The sequence below is a fragment of the Aristolochia californica genome, unplaced genomic scaffold (assembly GCF_029961685.1).
Source record: "Aristolochia californica isolate CCGP_79_NKW_82.1479 unplaced genomic scaffold, dmAriCali1.0.hap1 SCAF_15, whole genome shotgun sequence".
NCBI classification, from domain to species: domain Eukaryota; kingdom Viridiplantae; phylum Streptophyta; class Magnoliopsida; order Piperales; family Aristolochiaceae; genus Aristolochia; species Aristolochia californica.
The window spans coordinates 538,254-562,654 of NW_027181826.1; the positions used below are offsets into that span (position 1 = coordinate 538,254).

At 36.0% G+C, this 24,401-nt stretch overlaps 2 protein-coding genes across 4 annotated transcripts; one reads left to right on the forward strand and one right to left on the reverse strand.

Moving 5' to 3' along the window:
• Positions 1–2,265: 2,265 nt before the first annotated feature.
• On the forward strand, positions 2,266–6,317 carry LOC137952017 (uncharacterized). The gene is made up of 6 exons (XM_068799060.1): positions 2,266–2,668; positions 4,971–5,097; positions 5,326–5,465; positions 5,636–5,698; positions 5,779–5,847; positions 5,958–6,317. Exons 1-6 carry the CDS (start codon positions 2,465–2,467, stop codon positions 6,027–6,029), a joined length of 675 nt encoding a protein of 224 aa, XP_068655161.1. The 5' UTR covers positions 2,266–2,464; the 3' UTR covers positions 6,030–6,317.
• A 1,296-nt stretch (positions 6,318–7,613) lies between these two features.
• On the reverse strand, positions 7,614–16,882 carry LOC137951652 (coatomer subunit delta-like). Of its 3 annotated transcripts, none has more exons than XM_068798475.1 (12): positions 16,786–16,882; positions 12,375–12,416; positions 11,518–11,557; positions 11,188–11,411; positions 10,408–10,650; positions 10,159–10,324; positions 9,298–9,593; positions 8,995–9,190; positions 8,748–8,901; positions 8,587–8,649; positions 8,374–8,470; positions 7,614–7,921 (listed from the first exon to the last, which is right to left on the reverse strand). In XM_068798475.1, the coding sequence occupies exons 2-12, from the start codon at positions 12,375–12,377 to the stop codon at positions 7,832–7,834; spliced, it is 1,572 nt and encodes a 523-aa protein (XP_068654576.1). In that variant the 5' UTR covers positions 12,378–12,416; positions 16,786–16,882; the 3' UTR covers positions 7,614–7,831. The 3 variants fall into 3 exon arrangements, with proteins under 3 accessions (XP_068654576.1, XP_068654574.1, XP_068654575.1); XM_068798473.1 differs by having other exon boundaries at positions 12,375–12,428; positions 16,786–16,865; XM_068798474.1 differs by lacking the exon at positions 16,786–16,882 and adding an exon at positions 16,690–16,712 and having other exon boundaries at positions 12,375–12,428.
• Between the last annotated feature and the right edge of the window lie 7,519 nt (positions 16,883–24,401).

Genomic DNA, 24,401 nt, shown 5'->3' on the forward strand with positions numbered 1-24,401 from the left:
GATGCTAGACTGTATTTGTGTCTGTTACTTAATTTATGTTGCAACTTCAACTATGATCTTTATTCTCACTAATTATTCTTTTCAGTTGACTCATTTACAATAACTCATAAAAACCAAGTTGCTTAAATCTGGTATACCTAAAGCACCTCAAGTTAATAGCTTGTAAACCAGAATTATCTCCATAAAATTCATGTTCTCTTTCCATAGTAGCAGACCAAAGCATAGTTAAGACAAGACTTATTTAGCAGATGATGATGATGCATATTCTTTATACTTCAGCCATCTCCCCATCATCTGAAAATAATAGTTACCTATCAGATCATGTGCAATTTATTGGCTGGACCCTTCTTATCTAGTTCCGTTTCTGCCCATATCATGCTTCTGTTTTCTTGTCTTTTTGTCTGTTTTTGAACTGGATGGTTGCTGGTTTTGTTCTCTTTCACCTGCCCGGAAGTAGACTGTTTTTTATTTGTTCACAAATTTAGAGCTCTTAAGGCCCTGACTTCCTTGTAAGGTTTCTTAGCTACCATCCTTCTCCTCGTCCCCTTCTCTCTTGATTGCGAAGGGCTGCATTTCAGATATCTGAGCCAGTACTTGTGGCTGATAAAGATGAACATGTAAAAGTTTCCCAATTATGAACTTTTCAGATGTGAACTGTTCAGAGGACAAATTTTTTTACTTAGGTAGCTCCATACTATTGGATCTGTAGCAGATAGCATCAGACTAGAAGAAGGGAGACTGATTTGAATTTGCCAGTCACATACATAGGCATTAGAAATGAACTGAAGCAAATAGGATCAGAGAAGCATAGGAGAAGGGAGATTGATTTGAATTTGCCAATCATATACACAGGAGTTAGATATGTAATGAATCCAAATCTAGTCAGACTACTTCCAAGCAGTTGCTGTCCTTGCATTGATACCCAAAACATGGATGAGGAGAATCATATTCATGCTGTCTACAAGCAGGCAAGGGTTAGTAAGTGTAAATGCATGGTTACATATTGATATTGGAGTCTTTACCAAAACCACCAATTATTCTTTAAAATTTTTAAGGTTTAGGGTTCGAAGCTTAAATAAGATAATAACATAAATAAAACTTAAAGTTCATCAAATAATTTTGTTAAAACAACATAAATTTAATCAAACCGAACAAATCAACCTTTCAACATAAATCAAAACATTAAAAACAAAATAAGAAGTCAGAAAAAAAACCATGCATTTATGAATAAAGATCTTTCAAATCCTGAAAGAAAAATTCAAGAAACTAAAATTTCTAGAGTTGTCAACAAGAATCAAGCTCTGTAGAACTCACCAGCTCATTATTGATTGGACTAGTGACTCTGCCGTTACTTCTTTTCACAGCTTGAACCCCTTCATTGCGACTCTCCCTCAACCCTCTTCTCTTGTGCCTTCTCTCTCTCTCTCTCCCCCATCGATATATGATACCAAAGTGTGGTACAAGGTGTCTCGTCCGACACTGTAATATATAAAGCTGATATGGTATACGAAAACCAAAACGTCGATCCGCGGATAAGACTAGATCCAACGACCTATAATAGAACACGTGGCTTGACGTGATGGTCGTAAATGCCGGTCTCCCTGTCTCACTGGGTTTTGGCGGGAAACCCAAAGCGACAAGCGGAGTGCTTTATCTGATTAGAGGTGGGCCCAGGTTGGTGGGACCAGAGAGTGTACCAAAGCTGGGAATGCGACAGTGTTCAGAAAGTGAATTTCGGTTACTGATTTGAGGTGACAGACTGCTTTGCTGGATTTTCTTTTTCACCTGCTCTCTACCGTTTGTACCCCAACTTGAAACCTTTAATTCCCAACTCACCCTTAAGCCAAATGTCAAAATTACCCTTATCCTCTAAATTAATACCTAATATATGCCACCCTATCACAAATTCTAAATGACGGTAATTATAATATTAAAAATGTGTTTATATGGATGGTTTTGATCGTCCATTTAACTTTCTTTGAGGTTATTTTCGTCATTCTAAAATTGATCCCGCTCGGTAGTCGGCATAAGTCCAGAGGGAGCTGAGGGTATTTGTGTCTAAAGAAAAAAGCTTTTCCGCCTTCTGTTAAAAGCGGTCTCAGTAACCGCTAGCGGTCTTGGCAACTCGTCTCAAGCGCAGAAATAACGAACCAAACGTGCCTACGTGGCAGTATTTCATTGGATTTCCGTCGGTCGTCGGGATTCAGAGCAGGAGAAAAAAAAGAACACACTCGCTCTCTCTCATTTCTTCACTCTCATCGCTTTCCGTCTCAGTCTCTCTCCTTCCTGTGTTTTTTCCTCTCTGAAGTTCTCTCATTTCCACTCGCTTTACTCATTTCCTGCTTGAAAAAATTGTGGAATTCATCTTTTCATTGCCTGATCTTCCATTTCGATGCGATTTCGAGCTTGTATTGGTTCGACTTGGTCGGATTTTTCAGTTTGATCAGAGAAGTGTAGGGGAGAAATGCTCGAGGCTGTGGAGAGCTCAGGCAATGGAGGGTTTTCATCGCAGTTGCATAGCTGCGGGGATAGTAGCGAGGAGGAGCTTTCGGTGCTTCCGCGCCACACCAAGGTTGTTGTCACCGGGAACAATAGGACGAAGTCAGTTCTCGTTGGTCTGCAGGGCGTGGTGAAGAAGGCCGTTGGCCTCGGAGGCTGGCATTGGCTGGTAATTTTGATTGTATAAGTTTGGGGCGTTTTTTGGAAACAGGCACTCGGTTTTGAAATCATTTAAGGCTGGTTTTGTAGATTCGTTGGTGGAATTTGGTCGGTTTCTTGGCGAATGTAGGTGGTTGGGTGTTTAATTGGGGTTAATATGCGGCTCATTATAAAAATTTTGGAGATTTTGGATGCTACTGAGCTTTGATTTTTATGAATCGCTTGAGCTAGTAGGGGATATGGATTTTGTTGGAATATTGATATGCAGTTTTTTTCAATGTCGGATTTTGAAGCTCTGTCGTGTGTTTTAATTTGCTTCTATCCGTATTTGATTAATCGCTTCGTCTTTGAATTTGTGTTTTTACTTCGGCTCTGTGATATATGTTGCATGGTATCTAAATTTTGCGAGTGATGACGAAAAGTGCGTCGGGATACTGCTCGGTTTTTCACATGTAATTATTCGGTTTCTTGCTATGTAATTTACCATGGATTGATTATTTGGCTTAATGGCCACATTGTTGGTTTGTTTATGCGATCTTTTGGATTCTAGTCTCATTAGAGTATGGGAAATTAGGGTGCATGTGTAATCAAAATTCATATTGGGAAAAATAAGTTAATTTCCTGGGTTTCTGATGTTCTTAGCTCTAGAGGAGCTTGGCTAGGCACTTTCACCGAAATGTGGGATAATTGAGCTGGTTCTTGTGTAGTGGTCTCATTTTATATTTTTTATAAGCATGTGCTTTTTTTTATTTTCTCTTTTTTTATCAATTTAATTTGATTACATTTATGTATTTTTTCATAAATTTGAGAAATTAGTTTTCTTCCACCATTATGTTGCTGGGTGCAATTGCTGTAGTTTCTCTGTTCGCAGTTCTGTAAAAATAGACTTACTCACTTGGGGTCTGGATTCTGGACTGCTGGGGCTATTTACTCATTTAGGTTCTCATTTTGAATTTTGGTTTAACGTTAAAAATCCATGTTCTTTACCCTCTTCTATTTTATTTTATTTTATTGAAGAAACATGTTGAACTGCATTCCCTGCAGTTGCATTGACTTCAGACTTGAGTTGCTATTATATGATTTGATCTTGTGGACCCTTTGAGCATTTTCTTTTGCCTATATTCTTCTCTCGTGGTAACTGGCAAACAATCTGTTGTTATGTTTTTTGTTTTTGTATTGTATCTTTACTGATATTTTGTTCATATAAAGTATAACATAGCTCTCTTTGCAACTTCACTCAATTTTCTCTCAGTTTCTACACCCCATTCTACTCTTCTAACAGAATTTTCATCCAAGCTCTGTTTTCATATTCTGGCTGCGACCTAGATAGGTTTCTATTCAAATTGAGCCAAAAGGGTAACTGTTTTTTCTTCTAATTATCTAAAATAAGGAAACTTAGACAATCTAAATCTTGCTAATAAATTGGCCAATCGTTAACAAATGTGGAAGAACTCTTGAGTTTGGGCTAAAAGATCTGGGGCTTCTCGTTTTTTGTTTCTTGGATCTTGCTTGTTTGACGTGATATTTTATTCGCTGTCCTTAATATGGATTCCATCCATGCTTTAAGCTTATTGCATTGCATTTACTAATGTTGTTCTTTTTTTGCTTCCATGGTTTATTTGGAAAACTTTTGTTTATCATGTAAAATGTATTCTATAATGTGTCTTTTTTTTAATATAGTCCTAGGCTAGCATTCTTTAACTATTTTTTTAAAAACTTTTCCTGGGTATGGTGGCACTGTGCCTGCTTATTTTGATGATTTGTGGTGTCCTTTGGGTATTCCTAGATATGATTCCCAGTTTTCCTGAAGTGGTTCAAATTATGTCTCAGTTGTCATCCAGAATAGCCGTTAGTTTCTGTATTCTTTTCCTATACTGTGGTGTTTTTGCATTCAAATTTTTTATGCATTTGAATTTTTAATTCTCCTTTTTGAGTAAGTTTGCATAGTATTTCTTTTGGGTTCTAATGGAGATCAGTAGAAGCTCTATTTTAAAATTTCAATTACTATCATTGTTTTATTGTAGTTGAGTTAGATCATTCCATTAGTCTTTAAATTACATGTTGCCATCTCTTTTCATATTAGCATTCAGACAGATCTCATATGTGTAGCATGTTCAGTTTCAATTCTTGGAGGCCTCTAGGGGCATTTTTTTAATCTAAAACATTTGCTTTTTTAAAAGACAGATGTTTTACTTCCATGGTTTATATTCTTATTCCTGTTATTGTTATGTTACGCACAAAATTTATTATTGTATTGTTATAGTTAGTTCAGTTGGGGTAATTTCTTGATACCTGTGTTCTTGATGCTCCAGGTCCTTACCAATGGCATAGAAGTTAAGCTACAAAGAAATGCTCTTAGTGTGATTGAAGCGCCAACGGGTAATGAGGACGATGATGACCTAGAATGTGTGAACATGCAGTGGAATGGTTCTGATATGGGTTAGTTTCACCAGCTTATTTATTAATTAGTTGGATTATCAGGTCAATATTTCTCAAGATGGGAAACTATTTTTCCAGCAGCTGTCTTTGTTACAATGGAAATTGGTTTAAAAATCCTGTAATCAATTTTTTTATTTTAAAATTATCCGGAAATTTTCTTTGGTTATTTTTCACTTCCATACTAAATGTTAGTCTAAATTATGATTTTGTCTTTGTGGACTCATGCAGCATTTGATGATAGCCAAAAAGTCCAGAGGCCAAGGCACCGCCCCCATAAATCAATTGTGTCAGCTCAGAAAGCTGCCAGCCGGTCCCACTCAAGTGATTCACACTCTAAGGCATCGACTTCACCAGCTCGTGGTGTAACGGTATAAACTGATCTTGTACTCTGTTTATTCAGTTTTACATTTTTATTTTAATGGATATTTGTTTCCAAGTTCTTTTAAAAATTGTTCATATAGGCATTATTCATCATAAGAAAATTGAAGGAGTCAGTAGGCTGCTATTGATCATTAACATTTTCTAATGTGTGACACAGAGAGTTGATTTCAGCAAATTAGAGACAAATGCACTGTGGAGATATTGGCGTCACTTCAACTTAGTGTGTATCTTAACACTTTTCCTCAGCTGTTTCTGCCCAAAAATTAGGTTACTATCAACTAACCTTCTTTATGCATATAGGTTGCCTCCAGTCCTAACCCATCAAAGGAGCAACTGATAGATGCAGTTCAGAGGCATTTCATGTCACAGGTATGAAGTGTTCTTTGCCAAGGATGGACCTTGACTATTGTTATTCTTATCTTTGAAAATCTCCAAGAAAGGATTGTAACCTTCTTGTTCCCAATTGCTATATTGCACAGCAATTGGATGAGTTGCAGGTCATAGTTGGCTTTGTTCAGGCAGCGAAGAGACTGAAATCTGTGTGTAATTGATCAAATCCTGCCCTAAGGAAACGTAAGCATGCAGCTGATGCTAACAGATTTGGACCTGTTTTGGCTTATTATAGTATTTTAGTTTTATCTTTGTAACATAGCGTGTCGTCGGACAGTTGGGGTTTTCCTTTAGTGTTAATGGCCGTTCCAGGTATAGTGTCCTGTCATCTACTTATGGATGTAGATATCAGAGTTAGATGTACTAAAAATCGGTCAATATGGCTTGAACATTGTCCTTATGAAACTACTCTTTTCTTTTTTTATTATTTTTTTATAATTTTTAGAAGAAAGGGGGGGGGGGGGGGGGGGGGGGGGGGGGGAAGGACTATGTTTGGCTTTTCAATGTATATTCTCATCTCAATCTCTCTTCACTCTCTTATTGTAAGAGAAACCATGCAAGCATTTCTCGTATTCAGGTGGGATACTGTAACTCAGCTAAAACTGATTGCTTTCTATTCTGTCATGTTCTGGTGCCAAAGAAACAGAGAGGCTAGAATTGAAGGGAAGGTCACGGCTGTGGGCATGGCCAACTCTAGTGGAAAAACTTGCAGAGATCTCTGCGAGACCCAGGAGAGGAAAAAAAAGAAGATCAAGAGTGGATTTGATCAGCAGTGAAGAAGGGGATAGTTTTAACTTAATCTAAGAGTTAAGAAACATCATACATATCTCAGCGAAGGAAAAAGAGCTAAAAGAGAACAAAGAAATTGAAATTTGGGTTCTTGTTTCTCTTTCAGCTGTTCTTCCTAAACTGTTAAAGAGAAGGACATCTTTACCCTACTGTGATATTGGGTCCTCGCCTTTTGCTAATTATTCATGTGTTTTACCAGTTAAGAAATTTCATTTGCCAGTACAAGCATTTTTTGCTCATCATATGTGCCACATTGTGATTGTGTACTGGTCAAAGAATTTTGTCAATGGATTTCATTCCCTTCAACAATATGAACGAAAGAAACAATTTTTACGAGCCATTCCCAGAAGAGCTACTAAAACTGTTAAAGAGAACATTGAGGCCAAGGATTAAGAACTCAAAGTCTACATGAGAAATATCATTCAGAACATATCGAGGAATTTGAGATTATCACCTTGGGATTCTGCGCAGCTGCAATTAGAGAAACTATTTCTCTGATTCTGTTAATCGAGGAAAAGTATGGATTGCACTTTCATGGAAGTGTTCATGGCTTGTTGAGACCAAACCTGCCCTGAAGTCCATTGATACTACTTGTTTAGAATCAGCATTGAAGTTTGCTAGGAGTTTTGTCAATTACACGCAAATTGATGTTTGTGATGTCAAACCTCCTCAGAACATCTTGGGATCTTTGTTTCAATCGACAAACTTAGTTCTTTTAAATTTTCTTTGGTGACTCTAGCAACGACAATCTTCAACATGATATTCATATCTACTAATAGTTGCCCTTATGGATTGAAGACAGAAAATCAAAATTCATAAAAATAATGCTGTATATCATAGAAGAACTTGAACTGTAGATGATGCTTCTAACAAGCAGCAGCATTAATCCAGATGTCAGATTTGCTTGGTTGATACTGAAGAATTAGCTACCACGAATCAGAGCCAAAGAAGACTAATGAGACCAACGGATGAGTGCATTAATTAACTTGGAAACAGGATATCAGGAAAAAAAAACAGCGCAGGTAAAACACATACTTTGAGACCTAAAATCTGGTAGAAGACAACTCCGGCAGATTTTGGTCTACTACTACAACAAAGCTTTCTATTGCATGTTCAATTGCAGCTGTCCGAAAAGTTTTGACAAAACGAGATCCTCACCCAAAACCTTATAGACTCACATCACTTGGTAGTTCTCTGTGGTCAGGAGTGTTCTCTGACTGAACTTTGGTGAGGGCCCACCTCTCAGTGGCAAGACATTGAGAACCTGCAATGTAAATCAGCCAAAAAAAAAATTGTTACAACAGCTGATGAAGAAGTTGAATGCAGATGGACTAGACAAAATCAGTGGTCATCCTGTAACTTACAAACATAGACGGGCTTAATATATTTACTTATAAAGTATAATATTCTTATAGGGATGCTCAACTTTTAACCTATAGAGAAAGCAATAATTACATCAATCAATCCTAAGGTCATTAGACTCATAAAAAACTCTACACAGAAACCTTGATAATCTACAATTTTAGAGATGAAACCACTTTGATCCTCTACTAACGCAATATCAATGTTGACGGGTTTTTTTTTTTTTGTTTTTTTTTTTTTTTTGTTTTAGAAGGATGCCAATGTCTTCTTTCCTTCAAATGAGGTGGGGCAGCTCCAGCTAGCCAAGATTTATATAGAACCAACTTGTAAAACCAAAGTAAAAACTTCACAAACCTTCACATCACTGTATGTCTTCGTTGCAGTAAATCCGACATTTATGGGGAAGAAAACTGATGAATCTACCAGTGGGATTACAAATTCCATTGATCCACTGTCAAGAAATCAATAGAATAAATAGGTGTAAAAGATTGAATAGTTCAATAAACAATAAATAAATCAACGAACCACAATAAATAAATAAAGCTCAAGAGATCACAACTCACTGACCTGCGGTTGGAGTTATCAATCAAAAGAATGGACCACTCCAAGACAGAATTCCTTGCATCATACCTATAAGGGAGAGGAAAAGAAGAAGGATTACCCACTGTTTGACAGGACAAGTTAGTGACTCTACGTAGATGATATCTGCTGATATACAACACATTTACCTCCATTCTCCATCAGCCTGTTGCACAGATGGAGGCCCTCGAAGTGCAGGAAGTGGGACAGAAATCACAACGTTTTGCAGATCAAACATTGTTGATGCTTCATATTCCATACTAACATAAGTTTCATTTCCAGAAATGGACGGCCAGCAATTGACTACAAATGTATAACTATAAATTAATTAACAAAATCAAGAAATAAGACATTAGACCAACGGAGCAAAGAAATAAGGGACAACCCAAAACCCACTTGTCAATGGCACAAGGGACTCTTCCACGCTCTGCATTCTCCACTTCAGAAGAGAGGGACCAGGATCATCCCCAGTCACAGTGGGGAAAGGCCTATTAGAATCCTTCAGTCCAAGAATATTTTCGTTGGAAAATAACTCCTTGTTGATGTTAGGATGGGTCTTGAATAAGACACTCTGATTTGATCCAGTTTCAATCTGCCGGTAAGAAGGAATAGTCATGGAGTTCTTCCATCATGCATACAAGAAAGAGAGGAGAGAGAGAGAGAGAGAGAGAGAGAGAGAGAGAGAGAGAGAGAGCGAACCTGAACTCGAATAAGCCCATCCTCATTGTTCAGTATTTGGAGAGAAAGGGTACCTTGAACATCAAAATTGTGAACTCCACCATCACGCTTCAGTGTCACATTAAGCTTCTCCTCAATGGTCAGTGTGATAGGATCAGTTGGTGGGGCCACTGACCTCGATGGAACAACAGTTGATTTCACATCCTCAACAAGTTCACCTTCAGCTTTCAGGGACTCCAAGACTTTGTTGGTCTTCTGTGATTTCCCAAGCTGCATACCTCCCTTTGGAGGAGCACTAGCAGGTGCAGAAGGACGCCCTGATGATTAAAAAATGTACAAAGATGATTATTAACACAAAACATGATCCCACAATATCCTTTTGAGCCATTCCCCATAAGTCAAATATTTCATTTTTTGCTTTGGAGTATTTGTCAACTATGTCTACAGCTAAGAGGTAAGAAAAAAAAGCAAATCTCTATGTTTCACTGCATAAACAAGTCCAACAGAAGTTTATTAGTAATTGACCATATAGCTGAATTCTTGCGAGAGCCACAATACTCAATTTGTGTTCACATTCCGGCCTTTAACTTGTTAATAAAATTATCAGTATAACAAACATGGCTGCTTTTCAAATAGTAAGGCTACAAAAGTAAAACAGAAAAGCAAGAATAAGAACAACAAATCTGTTGCAGCAAAACCTATAAATACCAGCTCCTTGAGACCGTAAAACGATTTCTTTAGATTTTTGGTTTTTTCAGAACAGCAATTTCTATAACATTAAATCATTACAGTTTTTTTTTTTTTGGACAAAGCATTAAATAATTGCAGCCGCTCTTAATTTTCAACAGATTAATTTTAATTGCAAGGAGAAGAGCAAAAAACCTTTAGGCTTGCTAGTAAATGAATCCAAATCGGTGCTCACACCAAAACTTGAACCACTTCCAAAGCCACCTGCACCACTAGATATACTCATATCACTGAAGCTACTCTCCAATCTGCTTTGCAGACCCATAAACCCTCCTTTATCACCACTCCTGCCCTTCTCTATCTGCAGAGGAGCGTTGTAAAACAATTCAAGGTCAAACACATTTGGCAAGTGTTGAATAAGAAGACATGCTTCATGGTTCATACCTTGCTTTTCTCAATCTCACTAGCTTTACGCTTCATGATATCCTTGGTTTCATTAATCTTGCTCTGTCTTAGTTGCTTGTGTAGTTTTTCTTCATGACTCTCCATCTCACAGTATTGTTTTACTTGTGCCGCAGTTACACCTTCTTTATGGCCAAGGGAAATGGCTTCATCAAAGGCAAATATAAGCTCAAAAGCAGACTTACAAATGCCTTCTTCATCCAAAGAAGGGGAATAGTCAGGCACCTAAGTTAGTTAAGGAATCAAAACTTCATAGGAGAAACATTACATGCCTAGAAAAATCATGAAAGATAACAAGGATCAGTTAATTCATTAGAAAAACATTTTACTCCAAGCTACTGAAATATTGAAAAATTGAAAACACAAATTACTGTCAAATGCATTTTTATTGAACAGTGAGAAAGATTTCATTGTGAAGATAGAGAAACAAAGAGTATAATAAGGTAAAATACAACATGCCAACCCACAAAATATAAAAACTAACTCAGAGGCCAAGTGTCAGATTCACTTGAATAAATGAATAATTTTTTAAAACATGGGCAAAAAGAAGTTTTGATTTTTGCAACCAGACTCATATTATGTAGCTAGATGAAAAAAATCCATAGAATTGTTTGAGTATACCATCTGCAAGAGAACTAGGAGAACCAATAAAAACTGAAATATTTCACTGTGTGAACCCATGAACATGCAATGCAAATCTCGAAACTATTCTATAATTCAACAAACATATTATAACCAAAGAAAACAAATAAAAAAGGATACAAGTTTTGAGAGCAATGTCAAGGTCTCCAAATCTTCAAGAATGTTGCTCTGCTTGTTTGTCACCAGTAGCAAATAAAGCGCTTCAATTGGTTGGTACACGTAACGCACATTCTCAGTCTCAACATATGTGTGTTGTTTTCCTGTGCCAACCAGTTTAGGAAATGCAGCTAGTAGTCCTTCAATCCGTATGCGCGACATATCAACAAATTGCCTTGAAACCAGAGCTGAACATAATGAAGAGGACAATTAAGTATATAACACATTCTAATTCAAGTCGAGCATGAACTTCCAAAAGTATCCAAAAGTATTGGCCTAGGAAAAGTAACTCACCTTTGCCAGATTTAGAAATAATGGACGCCGCAAGAACCACCTAATTATTGAATACAGATCAAAATACAAATCAGTACCATACAAGTAGCTCTGCATACACCCTCAGGAGATCTAAAGTGGAAGAAAGAAAAGCAAATGCAAAGCAAGAGAATCTGTAGTTAGATATATGATGAGCCCCTGGCCGGACTAAAAAATGATTCTATAGTATTTTTTCTTTTATTTGTTTTTCTTCTTTCAGACAAGAAAAAAAACTCTCATTAGTCAATTGAAAAGTCCATAATTAGGTACTAATACAGAAAATTGACAACCATGATTAATACTTAAAATTCCATTACTTTTCTGATAAAATGATTCCAAATGCTTTCAAAAAAAGAGATTGCAAATCTTTTCTCAAAAAAAAAAAGTAAAAGAAAAAGAAAAAACGATTACAGATCATAAATCTGATAATAAGTTAGATAGGTGATCACAAGCAAGTAAAGTTTATCATATATTGGCAAGATCCTGTTATCAACTTTATTATATACATCAACTTTTGGACCAACAACAATAGCATAATATTGGCTACATTTTCACAGGAAAAGTTCCTACATTTAAATATTTGGTATATTGTTTCAGTTGCTAGACAAGTATCCTAGAAGATTAACAATTCCCTGAAAAGTTCAGTTAACTATTTTCCAAATGCACCCCTCTAAAATGGAGGTAAAATGAAAAACTGCAGAGATTGATTGCAGTAATTCACATGATAGAAAGATGACCTACATATTATCACACAAAAAAAGGTCAGCTTATAAGACAGTAGAAAAAATGAAACAAATATTAGCACCTAAGACTGTAGAAAAAATAACTGAAGGATTTACCATTTTGAATGTATTTGTATCAAACCAGACAGTGGCAATCACCTAGCTTCAGACCTGTTGAAGTCCCCCATAAAACCACATAAACTCAGAGAACATTAAAGTGGATTCAAGATACACAGATCATACTTCTCAGGAATCACAAGTCGAGTACAAGAAATAGATCATCTGATTCTATGTGCAGTAGCTATATACCAATTTGTGCAACTTACAAGTGCCTTTTTACAATTTAAGTACCCAAAAGTGTAGATGTGCAAAAGACACGAAATCTCCTCCTAATACTCTTTGTACAACTTAAATCCCCGTTTTTCTATTACAAACTCTGACAAAAAGGAATGTGAAGAAGTAATGAGGTTTGGTTTTTCTTATATTCTGCTCACACTATACCCCACCTTCTTCAGTGTCATATGTCAAATCCAATTTGAGGCACCATTTGGATGCAACTCTTTGCCAATCTTCAGAAATATCCATGTCATATGCTATTGCTTTTATTTTTTTTTTTTTTTTGGTTTCAGAAAGATGTAATAGCTTCTAATAGCAATGACCAACCGTTAACAGAGAGGGAGTAGCTTTCTAAAAATAAAAAATAAAATAAAAACATAGAGGGAGTAGTAGTTCTCAAGTTTTTCCCTCTACCGTGTGTCCATATATGGTATATTTATAGATCCTACAGTCATCACTAAGAATAAATGTCAAGAATCTAATTTTGAATTGATAACCCCAGGTTCCTCATGGTGGGGCTGTTCCAATTGATTCATCTGGTTTTACATATAATTTTCAATTTATTTTGAAACTCATAGTAACAGGCAGTTAATGAAAATTGAAGATGTTGAATATGCTAATAGTCCAAGTTATATGAGGGAACAGAAGCTGGACTCAAGTCCAGCCAAGATTGGCTGCAATAGCAAGGCATTTACAAGATTACCACTCACCCTATTATACTATTATTCTATTATTCAAAAATGAAAAAAAAAATTAATGGACATCAACTGTGAATCATAGAAAAAAGTTAATAGCTAGAATAAGAATAAATTTAACTTTGATCATGAAATCTAAATCTAATGAAAGTGGATCTTACACAGACTTCAGCTAGTATTCTTTATATCCTATGATGGCAACAAGGCTGTCTTACATATGCTACATCCAACTATTTCCCTCTTAATAAAATCTTGAAAACAAGATTGACACCACACTGGTTTTACAACCATGGCCATTATCTCTATTTTATTAATAGAAAAACAATTGAAAAAGAAGAAATGTTAAATAGATATCAAACATGAGCACATAGAAAAAGGAAAGAATGTAGAACAGAAAGAAATAAACTTCAAGACATCAGATCTAAGCCTAATAACTAAAACTCTTATTCCATGTTTCCTGTATATGTAACGTTTTTCTCCAAGCTGCCTATAGTTTATTTCCTATTTTAGGTATCTTTTTTTTGGAATAGTGAACATCTTTTCGTTAAATAACAAGTAAGCATAAAATAGAGGGAGCAAGAACCTAGCCCTCAGATTACAAGGGACTTATAGGTATTTTCAAAATATAAAGTAATCTATATAACAGTAACCAGGTCGGTCTTACTTTGATACCATAGGTACATCTAGAAAATACAAAGTGACTAGGGTTTGATTTTTCTCTGTTTCTAAATCAAATTCATTTCCCAGTCCGCTTATGTTTGGAATCCTTACTTCGTTGACTAGCAGATAATGCAACAGAAATTGATATTAAGCTTTGAGATTTCTTAACCACAGTCTGAGAAGAAATGAGAAATAGAAGAATGAGAGAAGAAAAGAAGTAGAGAGTTGCTGAAAGAGAGCCTAGGACAGAGCTCTTGCTAGGGTCTAAAATCGACTCCTCTTCCTTATTAACTTGTGTCTCATTAGGGTCTAAGCCTAGGATAGAGCTCCTCTTCCTTATTACCTTATTAATGGGAGGACCACCCTGGTTTGTACTTCTCTTCCTTTTTTAATAAATTCACACTCCTTTTCAAAAAAAAAAAAAAACGTGTGATTTTGAAAGACGATTACATATTTAACCCTCTTACACATAACTCCTTAGAACTTTCTAACGACACCGCTAAACAACATAAAATTTGGACCCTAGACACAGCTAAACATTCTGAACGTGACAGTACTCTCACTGAGATCTACAGATAATCTAAAATGACCAAACTGCCCCTTGTACTACATTTAACATGGTGGATGTAGAAGAGCTTCCAGTATTTATCAAGGAATGATTAAGATGTTCCAACTTCCAAAGGTTACTGCTTCATAATAAGTGACCCAAATCCTGATAAGGCTACTCTTTTGCCCATATAGCCATTGACAAATGGTTAACAGATGTCCAGTTAATGAAAAAATTAACCCCCTTTTTTTCTTTAAACACGTCTAAATTGCTTTCGATTCTGAAAATACTCTAGAGATCCAAAGTAAGACTACTTCAAGATCATATCCACCACATAAAGTTTACAAAAACAAAGTGCAGTAAGATTTTCACAAACAAAATTTGTCCAATGAATTTTGAATTTCAAGCTCTAGCAGCATATTGTTAGAAACGTGCTCAAGGTTATGATGATCCCAGACATCAAGCCAAACAACTAAATAGCTAAACTCGGCAGACCTATGTTACAAGAACAAGTAAGCTTGAAAGAGTTTTAGGAAGTTGTCCTCCTCCTTGTGACAGAAGTATTTTAATTAAGAGATTTTTGGTATCTCAAGAAAGCAGGTTCAATTATGATTTTCTAAGGACGTTAGTTTGTCATCCTCTATTTTATCTGGTTTTCTTCTTTTTCTTCTTCTTCTTCCGCAACGACTTAGTATGTATGAGTACAGTATAAGGCCACCAAAAGTAAATGAGTTAACCAAGTGTGCAAAGAGAATGAGCAAAAACCAGAAAAGGAATCACCAAGATACATCCAAGGAAGGGATAGAATCTCCTGCAAGCAAGCATTATACAGAGACTCCATTTTCAGCTACAGCATCTGGCAAATGACGAGCGAATCTCTAGATACGGATCACGTGAAAAACATGACATAAATAACCTTAATCTCATCATACAGTTACAGGACTGACAAATGGAAGGATTATTCTGGAAGCCCAATTAAGGATCACATTCAATCATCCTCTACCAGAGCCCAGAATCAGCATATTTTCAAGTTACAAAGTCAAATGGCACAAAGAATACCACTTGAACATTTGCCCAACTAACTCGAATGACACTGCAACTTACTAGACCTGGATTGCTTTGAGCTATTGGCAAAATTATGCCTCAATCAACCCTCTGAGCCGATAAATAGATTCCGTCCAAATAAATACCAATATTCTTTTGAATGTTGCCTATGCATGCATATACCGCCTTCCCCTCTACTGAGACTTGAATTCAAGACCTCACACTTAAACACCACGCCCATCCCCATGAGAGCATTGAGCCAAACACCCAAGACAAAATAATAAATACCAATATCATCCTCCAGTTCTCTCTGTTCATGGAATTAGAGGCATGCTTAATTCTGAGAATATTCAGGTAGAGAATGTTGTGAATAATTCTTTCTGTACACACCCCTTAGCAACTCTTTCTTTTAAAAGTTCATATGTTTCTCTTTTCCAAATGCACCAAACAATACCCTCAAATGTCATAAGATGCAGCCAGATTTCGGAAATGAGAGAGATGAATTGTTGAAGAAAGTCAGGGAACAAGAATAGTGGGTAAATTATTTGAGTTTAGTCATTGACTTGAGGTAAAAAAAATTAAGCAGTACACATGAAGTTCTCAAAGGTGTGCAATGTCGTAATCTAGAATCAACTACTGAGATCGCCTTTGGGAGAGAAAAGAAATTAGACAAGGTTGCCAGAGTTGTCCATCCATCCCCATGCCCCATCAGAACCTTTTGCAAACACATGAAAATTCAGGTGGAGCAATGTAGCTCTAACGATGCATAGTGACGAGTATGCTGATAGATATTCACCAATGAGCAATGTCTAGATGTCCATCTTTAAGACAGCATCCATGAGTCTTAAATGATTTATTTTTTAAAACCATTAAATGTTTTTTTGCCACTAGCAAATCTAATAAAAATATAATCAGATCTGTGCCGCATGTTTCAGCGTTACAGTCAGCATCGTGAAAGCATGTCTTTTGTACTAATGTTACAGAGATCAGAAAGAAAGGATCTCCAATCTCTGTTTACGGAAATCGAAAGAATTATAAGAGAATGGGGGCAGAGCCCGCCACATTTGTTCTCCTCGACTTTGTTACACAGATCGGAGAGAAAGGATCTCCAATATCCGAAAACAAAGATCAGAGAGAAAGATCTTTATACCTCCGATCCAGATATCGGAGATGAAGGGGAGGCACAGCCCTCCCCCTTCCTTCCTGCCACCAATGAAAATTATACTAATAATAGTCATTACCGTACCTGGACGGGAAGAGGAGAAACGGAGCCTGGAGAGGAGTTGGGAGTCTGGATGAGATAGCTATGGCACCGTCCAGTCTCCCTAGCAAACTCGCAGCAAACCTGTCCCGCAAGCTTGCTTTTACTAGGACTGTTTATTTTGACACAATAAAATTATGTGCCTTAATTAAAATTATATTATATTTTAATTACTAAAATATCCTGAATTATACTTAAATTTTCATAATAATATTAATATAATAAAATGGCATATAAGAGATAAATAATTAAAATACTCTTATTTGAACCTTAAACTTTACAATAAGATAAATTTCATAGATTATATAACCGATTTAAAGGCTAAATCATGGCCATCCAATTTTTTGGATCGGTGGTTCCATGCTATGTATGTAGATCTACATTAGGTAAAGGTGTAAGATTACATTAAGAACATGAGATGGTAGGCTCAAATTCATCTATACACCTCTCTCTCTTTTCCTCTACCTTCTCTTTTTTCTCCCAAGAGTTAGAATTCATTTTTTTTTCTTATTCCCTTGAAATCTCTTGTGTTTATGTCTTGGCCCTAGAAATCAAATATATTTTTTAGTGCCAAAAGTAGCTTCTTGCCAATGGTTATATGAGTTAAGATCGATCGTTAGGTAGGTTTAGGGGTGCCTTGGGGTGGGTACAAAGCGGGCTTTTCAAATCCAACACTACCTTATGAATCGAACCGAAATCCACTTTTGATAGGGCTTGTTCCCCAACTCACCCATTCCATCCTTGTATCCTCAACCCATCCTTGCAATAGATAATGGATAAAGTGGGTAATGAGTATATGGTACTCCTTTTGTTCCCTTACTTGTTTTGAACTAAATGGGAGAAGCTATTTCAATACCCCCTTGTTTACAACCATCATTTAAAGTGTTGTGAGAGCTTATCTCATAGAAGTAGCTCTCATTAGGAAGTCTCAACCATGTAAATCTCTGTTGAATAGTAGATATAGAAAAGTTTTATATGACTCTCACAATAAGAAATCTTGCAGAGTCAGAATTATTATAGAAAGAGGTCTCACAGAAGAATTTCAGTTATGTAGTCTTTTATTTATGTTCAGTTGTTTAATTATGTTAAAATTTATCTTTAAGTTTTAGACTTGGGGTGTAATTGGGACAAGGGTAGTTTAATTGTAATTAGACTCTACTACTTTCCTCTATTATAAATAGGGGTTTATTATTCAGATTACAAGAAGTTAGTGAAGTTTTTTTTCTTTTCCAGAAATTTAACAATCTCATTTGTCAGTGTTCCTATAATTTGTTTATGAGGCATATACAATAGACAAAGCCTTGTAATATAAACAAAATACTTGTAGATTCTACTTCTGGAAGCTTGAATCTTTCAGCACCCAACCGCATCATATCTCCATTTCTAAATGTTCGATTCATCGTAATCTGAAAAACTAACGAGTATCAAACTGCTGTTGTCACATTGATATTCCTTAATCCAATGTTTTGATTCTATACTGCCTAATGTACTAAGGCATCACTTTGTCACTAGTTGACATGTAAAAGAATCATGGAATCTCCTCCCACACCAACTGCTCATCCTGCTCTCCCTCTCAAATCCAACAATGTCAACCATATTCTCTACTATCAACTGTTAAGCAGCTTCCAGCCATGGAATCTTCCTGTATACCCCTTTTCTGCTTCCATGAACTACGGGGGCTGCTGACACGGCATCAATCCGCAGCCACTTCAACTTTCCCCAACGGTTTGCTGAACAGAATCATCAATTGAACATTGTCAAGTTCCATTAATCCAATTGGATTCTCAACTGGAATTTGTTACACATCAAACATTCTGTGGTGCTCTCATATGTCATTCCATATATTTGATTCAGTTCAATCTTTTTCATTCTCTAGTTGACATCACCCTCCCAAATACTTCACAGGAGAAAAGCAAAGAAGATGCTTAAAAGGAAATTCTCTCCCCTTTTGCGTTCACTTGCATGTAGGCGGTGGAAACCATGTTTGATCCACACCAAAATTTCATATTGATAAAAAAATAAGTTTTGTTTCAATCTCCTACCATTCAGGAGGAAAGCAAAGGAGAAGCTTAAAAGGCATTTTTCTCTGCTTTTGCTTGTCACTTGGATGTAGATGATGGAACCCATGTTTCATCATGCAGATGGTGGAAACCATGTTTGATCCACACCAAAATTTCATATAATAAAAAGTAAGTTTTGTTTCAATCTCCTACCATTCAGGAGGAAAGCAAAGGAGAAGCTTAAAAGGAAATTCTCTCTGCTTTTGCTTTCACTTGGATGTAGATGATGGAACCCATGTTTCATCCACTCCAAAATTTTATTATATCTGCTACCCTTGCTACTGTCATCATTTTTAAAGCAAGGGATTGATCTTTGTGAAAGCTATATTGATTGCCTTACCTCATCAGACATTTTATCAAACACCTTGATCCCACTAAGGAGGCCTCAGGATGTCATGGATTCTCCACCTGCACAGACATGTCCACTTGCCTAACAATGTCTTTATGTGTAGATCGAGTCAGCCAGAAGAGCACCAAATACACAAAATTTGTTCTATTGGGTGTGCTAAGTCTAACATGTATCTAACATTGACCCAAATGCCTCATTCCATTTTTGTCATCAGAAAGTTGAAGTATCAAACTGCAGACATCACAGTGATGTTCTTTTAACCCAGTGTCTTGATTCTACTATTCTGTCCCATTCACTTAGCATCATCCTCTCACCAGTTGACGCGCAAAAGAAGCTTAAGTGAAAGCTTACAAATCCTGTAGAATCTCCAGTAAGGGCAGCTGCCAATTCCTCTCGACTAACAACTGTGAAGCTGCCTTCAGCCATGGAGAAAGAACTTCAGATCTTGGTGAACCTGTTGGGATCCCTTTCCGCCCTTCAGCTTACCAGCCATATCTTCCTGTAAACCTTTAACCAAGAAGGCACCAAACACGGCGATATTCCGCGGTCTCTCCGACGTCCCCAAGGGTCTGCTAAACAGAATCATCAACTGAACCTTGTCAATTTCCATTAAACAAGTTGGATTCTTAACTGGAATCTATCACAAACAAACATTCCATTCTGCTGCTCATGTAATTCCATTTATACGATTCAGTTCAATCCTTTTCATACCCAAGTTGACATCGCCCTCCCAAACACCGAACAAGAGGAAAGAAAAGAAGAAGTTCAAAAAGAAATGCTCTCTTCTTTTGGGTAAAATCCATCCTTCCCACTCCAAGACTTCATACTCTTGCTAATGTCATCGTCTTTAAAGAAATGGCCTCTTTATATTTGCCAAATTGGTTGGCTTACTTCATCAGACATTCATCAAACACCTTGGTGACTGTCACTAAAGAGGCCTGAAAATTTTCCAGACAAAAGAATATGGGTTCTCCACCCAGCATGCGCTTATGTTCCCTTTGCCTAACTGTTCGTGTGTATGTAGAATCAGCCAAGAGAATGGCTTATTGCAAGGTTTTGTTGTTGGCTTATTACATGTCCACTTTCATATTCTACAGTACTCCTTCATAGCATCAACAGTAAATTTAGCCAAGAAGCTGGTTTTTTTATCGTTGTCCTCTTATTAGTCATTTAATAGAAAAATTAGAATAATAGTCTGTAATGAAAGAATCAATCTTTATGATGTCATGGGTGAAAAATCCAGGGGCATGGGAACTTCTCTTCATCTTCCAAACACTCGCGTTACTGTGTGCATAGTGGGGTTAGTGGGCACCGTCCTAAAGCATGCTTTTGTCTCCATTAGACCTCAGCTGAGGTCATACCTTCTACCTGATATGTCTCTGAATCTGTCCTTCCCCTTTTCTTGGGATACAATTCTGTACGATCGAGAGCAGTAAGCATGCCTTAGTGGGGTTTTAACAAGCATTTGTTCAGAGTGATTAATCAGCAAAAAAAGCTGCAGTGGGGTGATTAAGCAGCCATTAGAGTACTTATTCTTCCGGCCTATTTTCACTTTTACGAATGGAAAAGACAGAAAGGTCTTGCGGCCTGAGTGGTGAAGAATGAGAAGCTCGATCATGGCAGAAACTGGTTCACCCTGTTATGATTTTCTGTTTAATCATCAATGAACTGATTGGGATTCTTTGTCCAGAAGAAATTAGTAAAATCCATTATTGGTAAAACCATTATAAAACCTGGACGATAAATCTCATTTCTGGGGTCAAAACCTGGTTGATCAAACTGGATTTGCTAGCTTAATTGAAGAATTAATTAAATCAACCAGGTGAGTTAGTCAGATTGCATTGTTAATGTATGAGGAAATTCTCCTGAGCAAGTCAGAAGAGGGGAGGAGGAGTCTTTCGTCACGGACGGGGGAGAAACCGTCTCCCTCCCCTTTATACAGGAACATATCCCGTATCCCAACAATCAAATTCGAATAGGACTTGTACATGGTGAGGCTAGTAAGGTATGGTTTAGGGTTTAAGGTACAAGAGATAAACCTTGGGATGGCTGATCTGTACTCCTGGTAGGAGATTCAGTTCCCAACGTGGTGAGCAGCCAACCCAAGTGGATACCATGTGTGAAAATGGGACAAGTAGACTTTCCATTAGTATTCAAGGATCCACATGTCCTGCAACTCCGTTTTGATTCTCTCTCCCTCTCTCTTTCCTGCGCGAGCGAGGTTCTTCTCTTTCATATTCCCCTTTATCTGCCCAGAATTAAAAAATTTCTGGGCTCTCTTCCTCGGTTTCCGGAGAACATATATACCAGATTTTCCCGTCCTGCGAGAGAGATTCTGAGATTCATGAGATGAGAATCTCTCCTCCACTTGACGCTCTACAGTATCACTTCCACCTCCATTATTTTCATCAAACGATTTTGGACATGAAGAGAATCTTACCCACCCAGAAACTTTTGCAGTAGCAACTACCCACCCAGAAATTTTTGCAGTAGCAACTAGCAGTCCCCAGACGTTTCTCGTCTCTGCAGTTTTCAGAGATCTTCGGCGGCTTCAATATGTCCTCCACCAATTTGGGAAACTCCTTGACCATCATGACAGTGTTAGTGGCTGCTAGTTTCTTTTGAACTGTGACGGTGGATAGGCTGATACTCAGTTTCAGTTGGGGACTTGTGAGCTCCAAGTAACAAGAACTGGGCCGCTGCATTCTTGTTTATTCCTGTTTCATGGGGAATTGCAGGGTTTAGGTACTGGTCTCTGCACTGAGTTGTTGTGAAGCAGCATTGAAATATGTTAAGTGGTAATGCTCAGTATCTAGCTTTGTTAAAGATATTAAACCCTGGTGGTGTGATTTAAAATGGAGGACATACATTATAATATTAAAAAGGTTAAAAATATTTATTTATTTTAATATATAAAATAAAATACGTGAACAATTTTTAATTTTATAATATCCAAATGTTTAATCAAATTGTTACTTTTTAATATCTAAATTTTCAATTAAAATATTAACTAAATATAATATTAAAAATCATAAATTTTTGTAAATGAAAAAAGGGGTATTTTATTATACAAAATCACTTTTATAGATTTAATAATATAAGATAGTTTTATTTACCTAAACTAAAATAAATTTTAACTAGTTTTAAATTAATAAATAATTAAAAATCTTTACTTTTATAATATCCAAATGTTAATCAAATTGTTATGTTTACAATATCAAAATTCTCACTCTTAAAATAGTCATTAAATATAACATTAAAAAATAAAGCATTTATATAAATAAAAATGGGTATTTATAATATAAAATTACTTTAATAGATTTAACTTTTATTTTAGATTTTTTTAAATAAATAAAATGTAACTTTAAAATTTAATAAATAATTTTTATATTTTGACTTGTTTAAAATTAATAAATAATTTTAAAAAATAATTGATTAATTAAATATATATATATAAATAAAATTATTAAATAAATACCTACTTTTATAATATCCAAATACATAATCAAATTCTTAGTTTTGTAATATCTAAATTCTCACTCTTAAAATCAAATATAATACTAAAATAATTTTTTTTTATAAATAAAAAGAGTATTTTATTATATAAATTTTTTTATAAGATAATTTATTTAATTATTTTATTAATAAACTAAGATAAAATTTAATTTTTTTAAATTAAGAAATATTAATATTTTTATATAATTAAATATACAAAATAAACTACTTAAAATTTTTTAATTTTATTATATTCAAATGCAAGAGTAAGAGAGCCAGTCAGCACTAGCTTTGGGGAGTGATTACACTTTCACTCATTTGTTTTTAAGAATGAGTGAATTACATAGGTAATTCACTTTAACTCGACGATACTAGTCAATGTCGGGTTTTTGAAAACTTGAACCCAACATCTAATAATAGAAAAAACATAGCTAAGCAAAAACTTTTTATTTGCCTTTGTTTTATTAATTCTTCTCCGACATCATCCCCACTTTGTTGGCCTTGAAAAGCTACCGGTCGGACGCCACAAGTCACGCCCTATTGTTTTGTATAATAGGAATAATGGCTCTAGTAAATACACCTCAGTGGTTCCTCGTTAGGAAATCTTGTAACTAATTGTAACCACTCGTTAAGTTTGTCAAATGCCTAACTAATACAATCTAATAGATCGGTTTGTTAAGTGTGAAAAGCCAAGTACTGAACCCAGGTGGACTAGGGGTGGATGGAACCTAATCCAAGTGGACCGGAACCACCTAGCTCTGACAAAAATTACTAAAAAAACTAGTGGCAGAGTTTTTAAAATTAAAATATCTATACAAATAATTATTATTTTTTTTGCTTAAAAATTATTGAAAAATTTCCCGAGATGGTAGATTTATTGCTTAAATTAGTAGTCTATTTTTTTTTTAAAAAATCTAACTAAACATAAAATAAAAATCCTTTTTTGGGTTTCTTTTAAAAGAATGGAGTGTTAAACCGATCGACTGTCATAAAAAACATTGTTCATATTTGTAACCAATCTATCGGTAGCAAGCACTCCCAAACAATATATTTAACTAATAATTAGATTATTTTTATTTTTATTAAAAATAGAGAGAGAAAATGGAACCAATCATTCTTCTTGGTTTTAATCCACCACATATTAATTGGCGTTAGGTTTCCTTTAAACCTAACATGTAGCCATCCTTGTTTAGAACCATCCTTTTCTTAATCCAAAATTAAATAATTTTTTTAATTAAAACATTAATTGATAAAATTTATCATTTACGTATATAGAATAATTTCAAAGAAGAACTAAGCGTCTAGTGTGGCTCTCACAGTAAAAGATCTTCCGAGTAAAACGCGAGACATGGGGCGTAATTAATGACTCCGATAATGAGGGTGTCGTTAAGCCACGAAGTAACGTCTTCGAGTCTCGGGGAGGCGAAACGGAACCCGTTAGTTTACACTAACGCCGTCAAAGCCGACCCACGATGACGAGTGATCACCTCGTTGTTTGACACGTGTACCACTTAATCTCTTAGATCGCTACACGTGGAGAAAATGAGAACTCATATTTGTACCATAATTAAAAATTAAAAGGGTATTTTATTCATACAAGTAAAGAGAGATTAAGCTTAAGCAGACACTTAAGGCACCTAGTCGAGGAACCGACGAACAAATTGTCGAACTTTTTTATTTTCCGAAATTAACCTCGG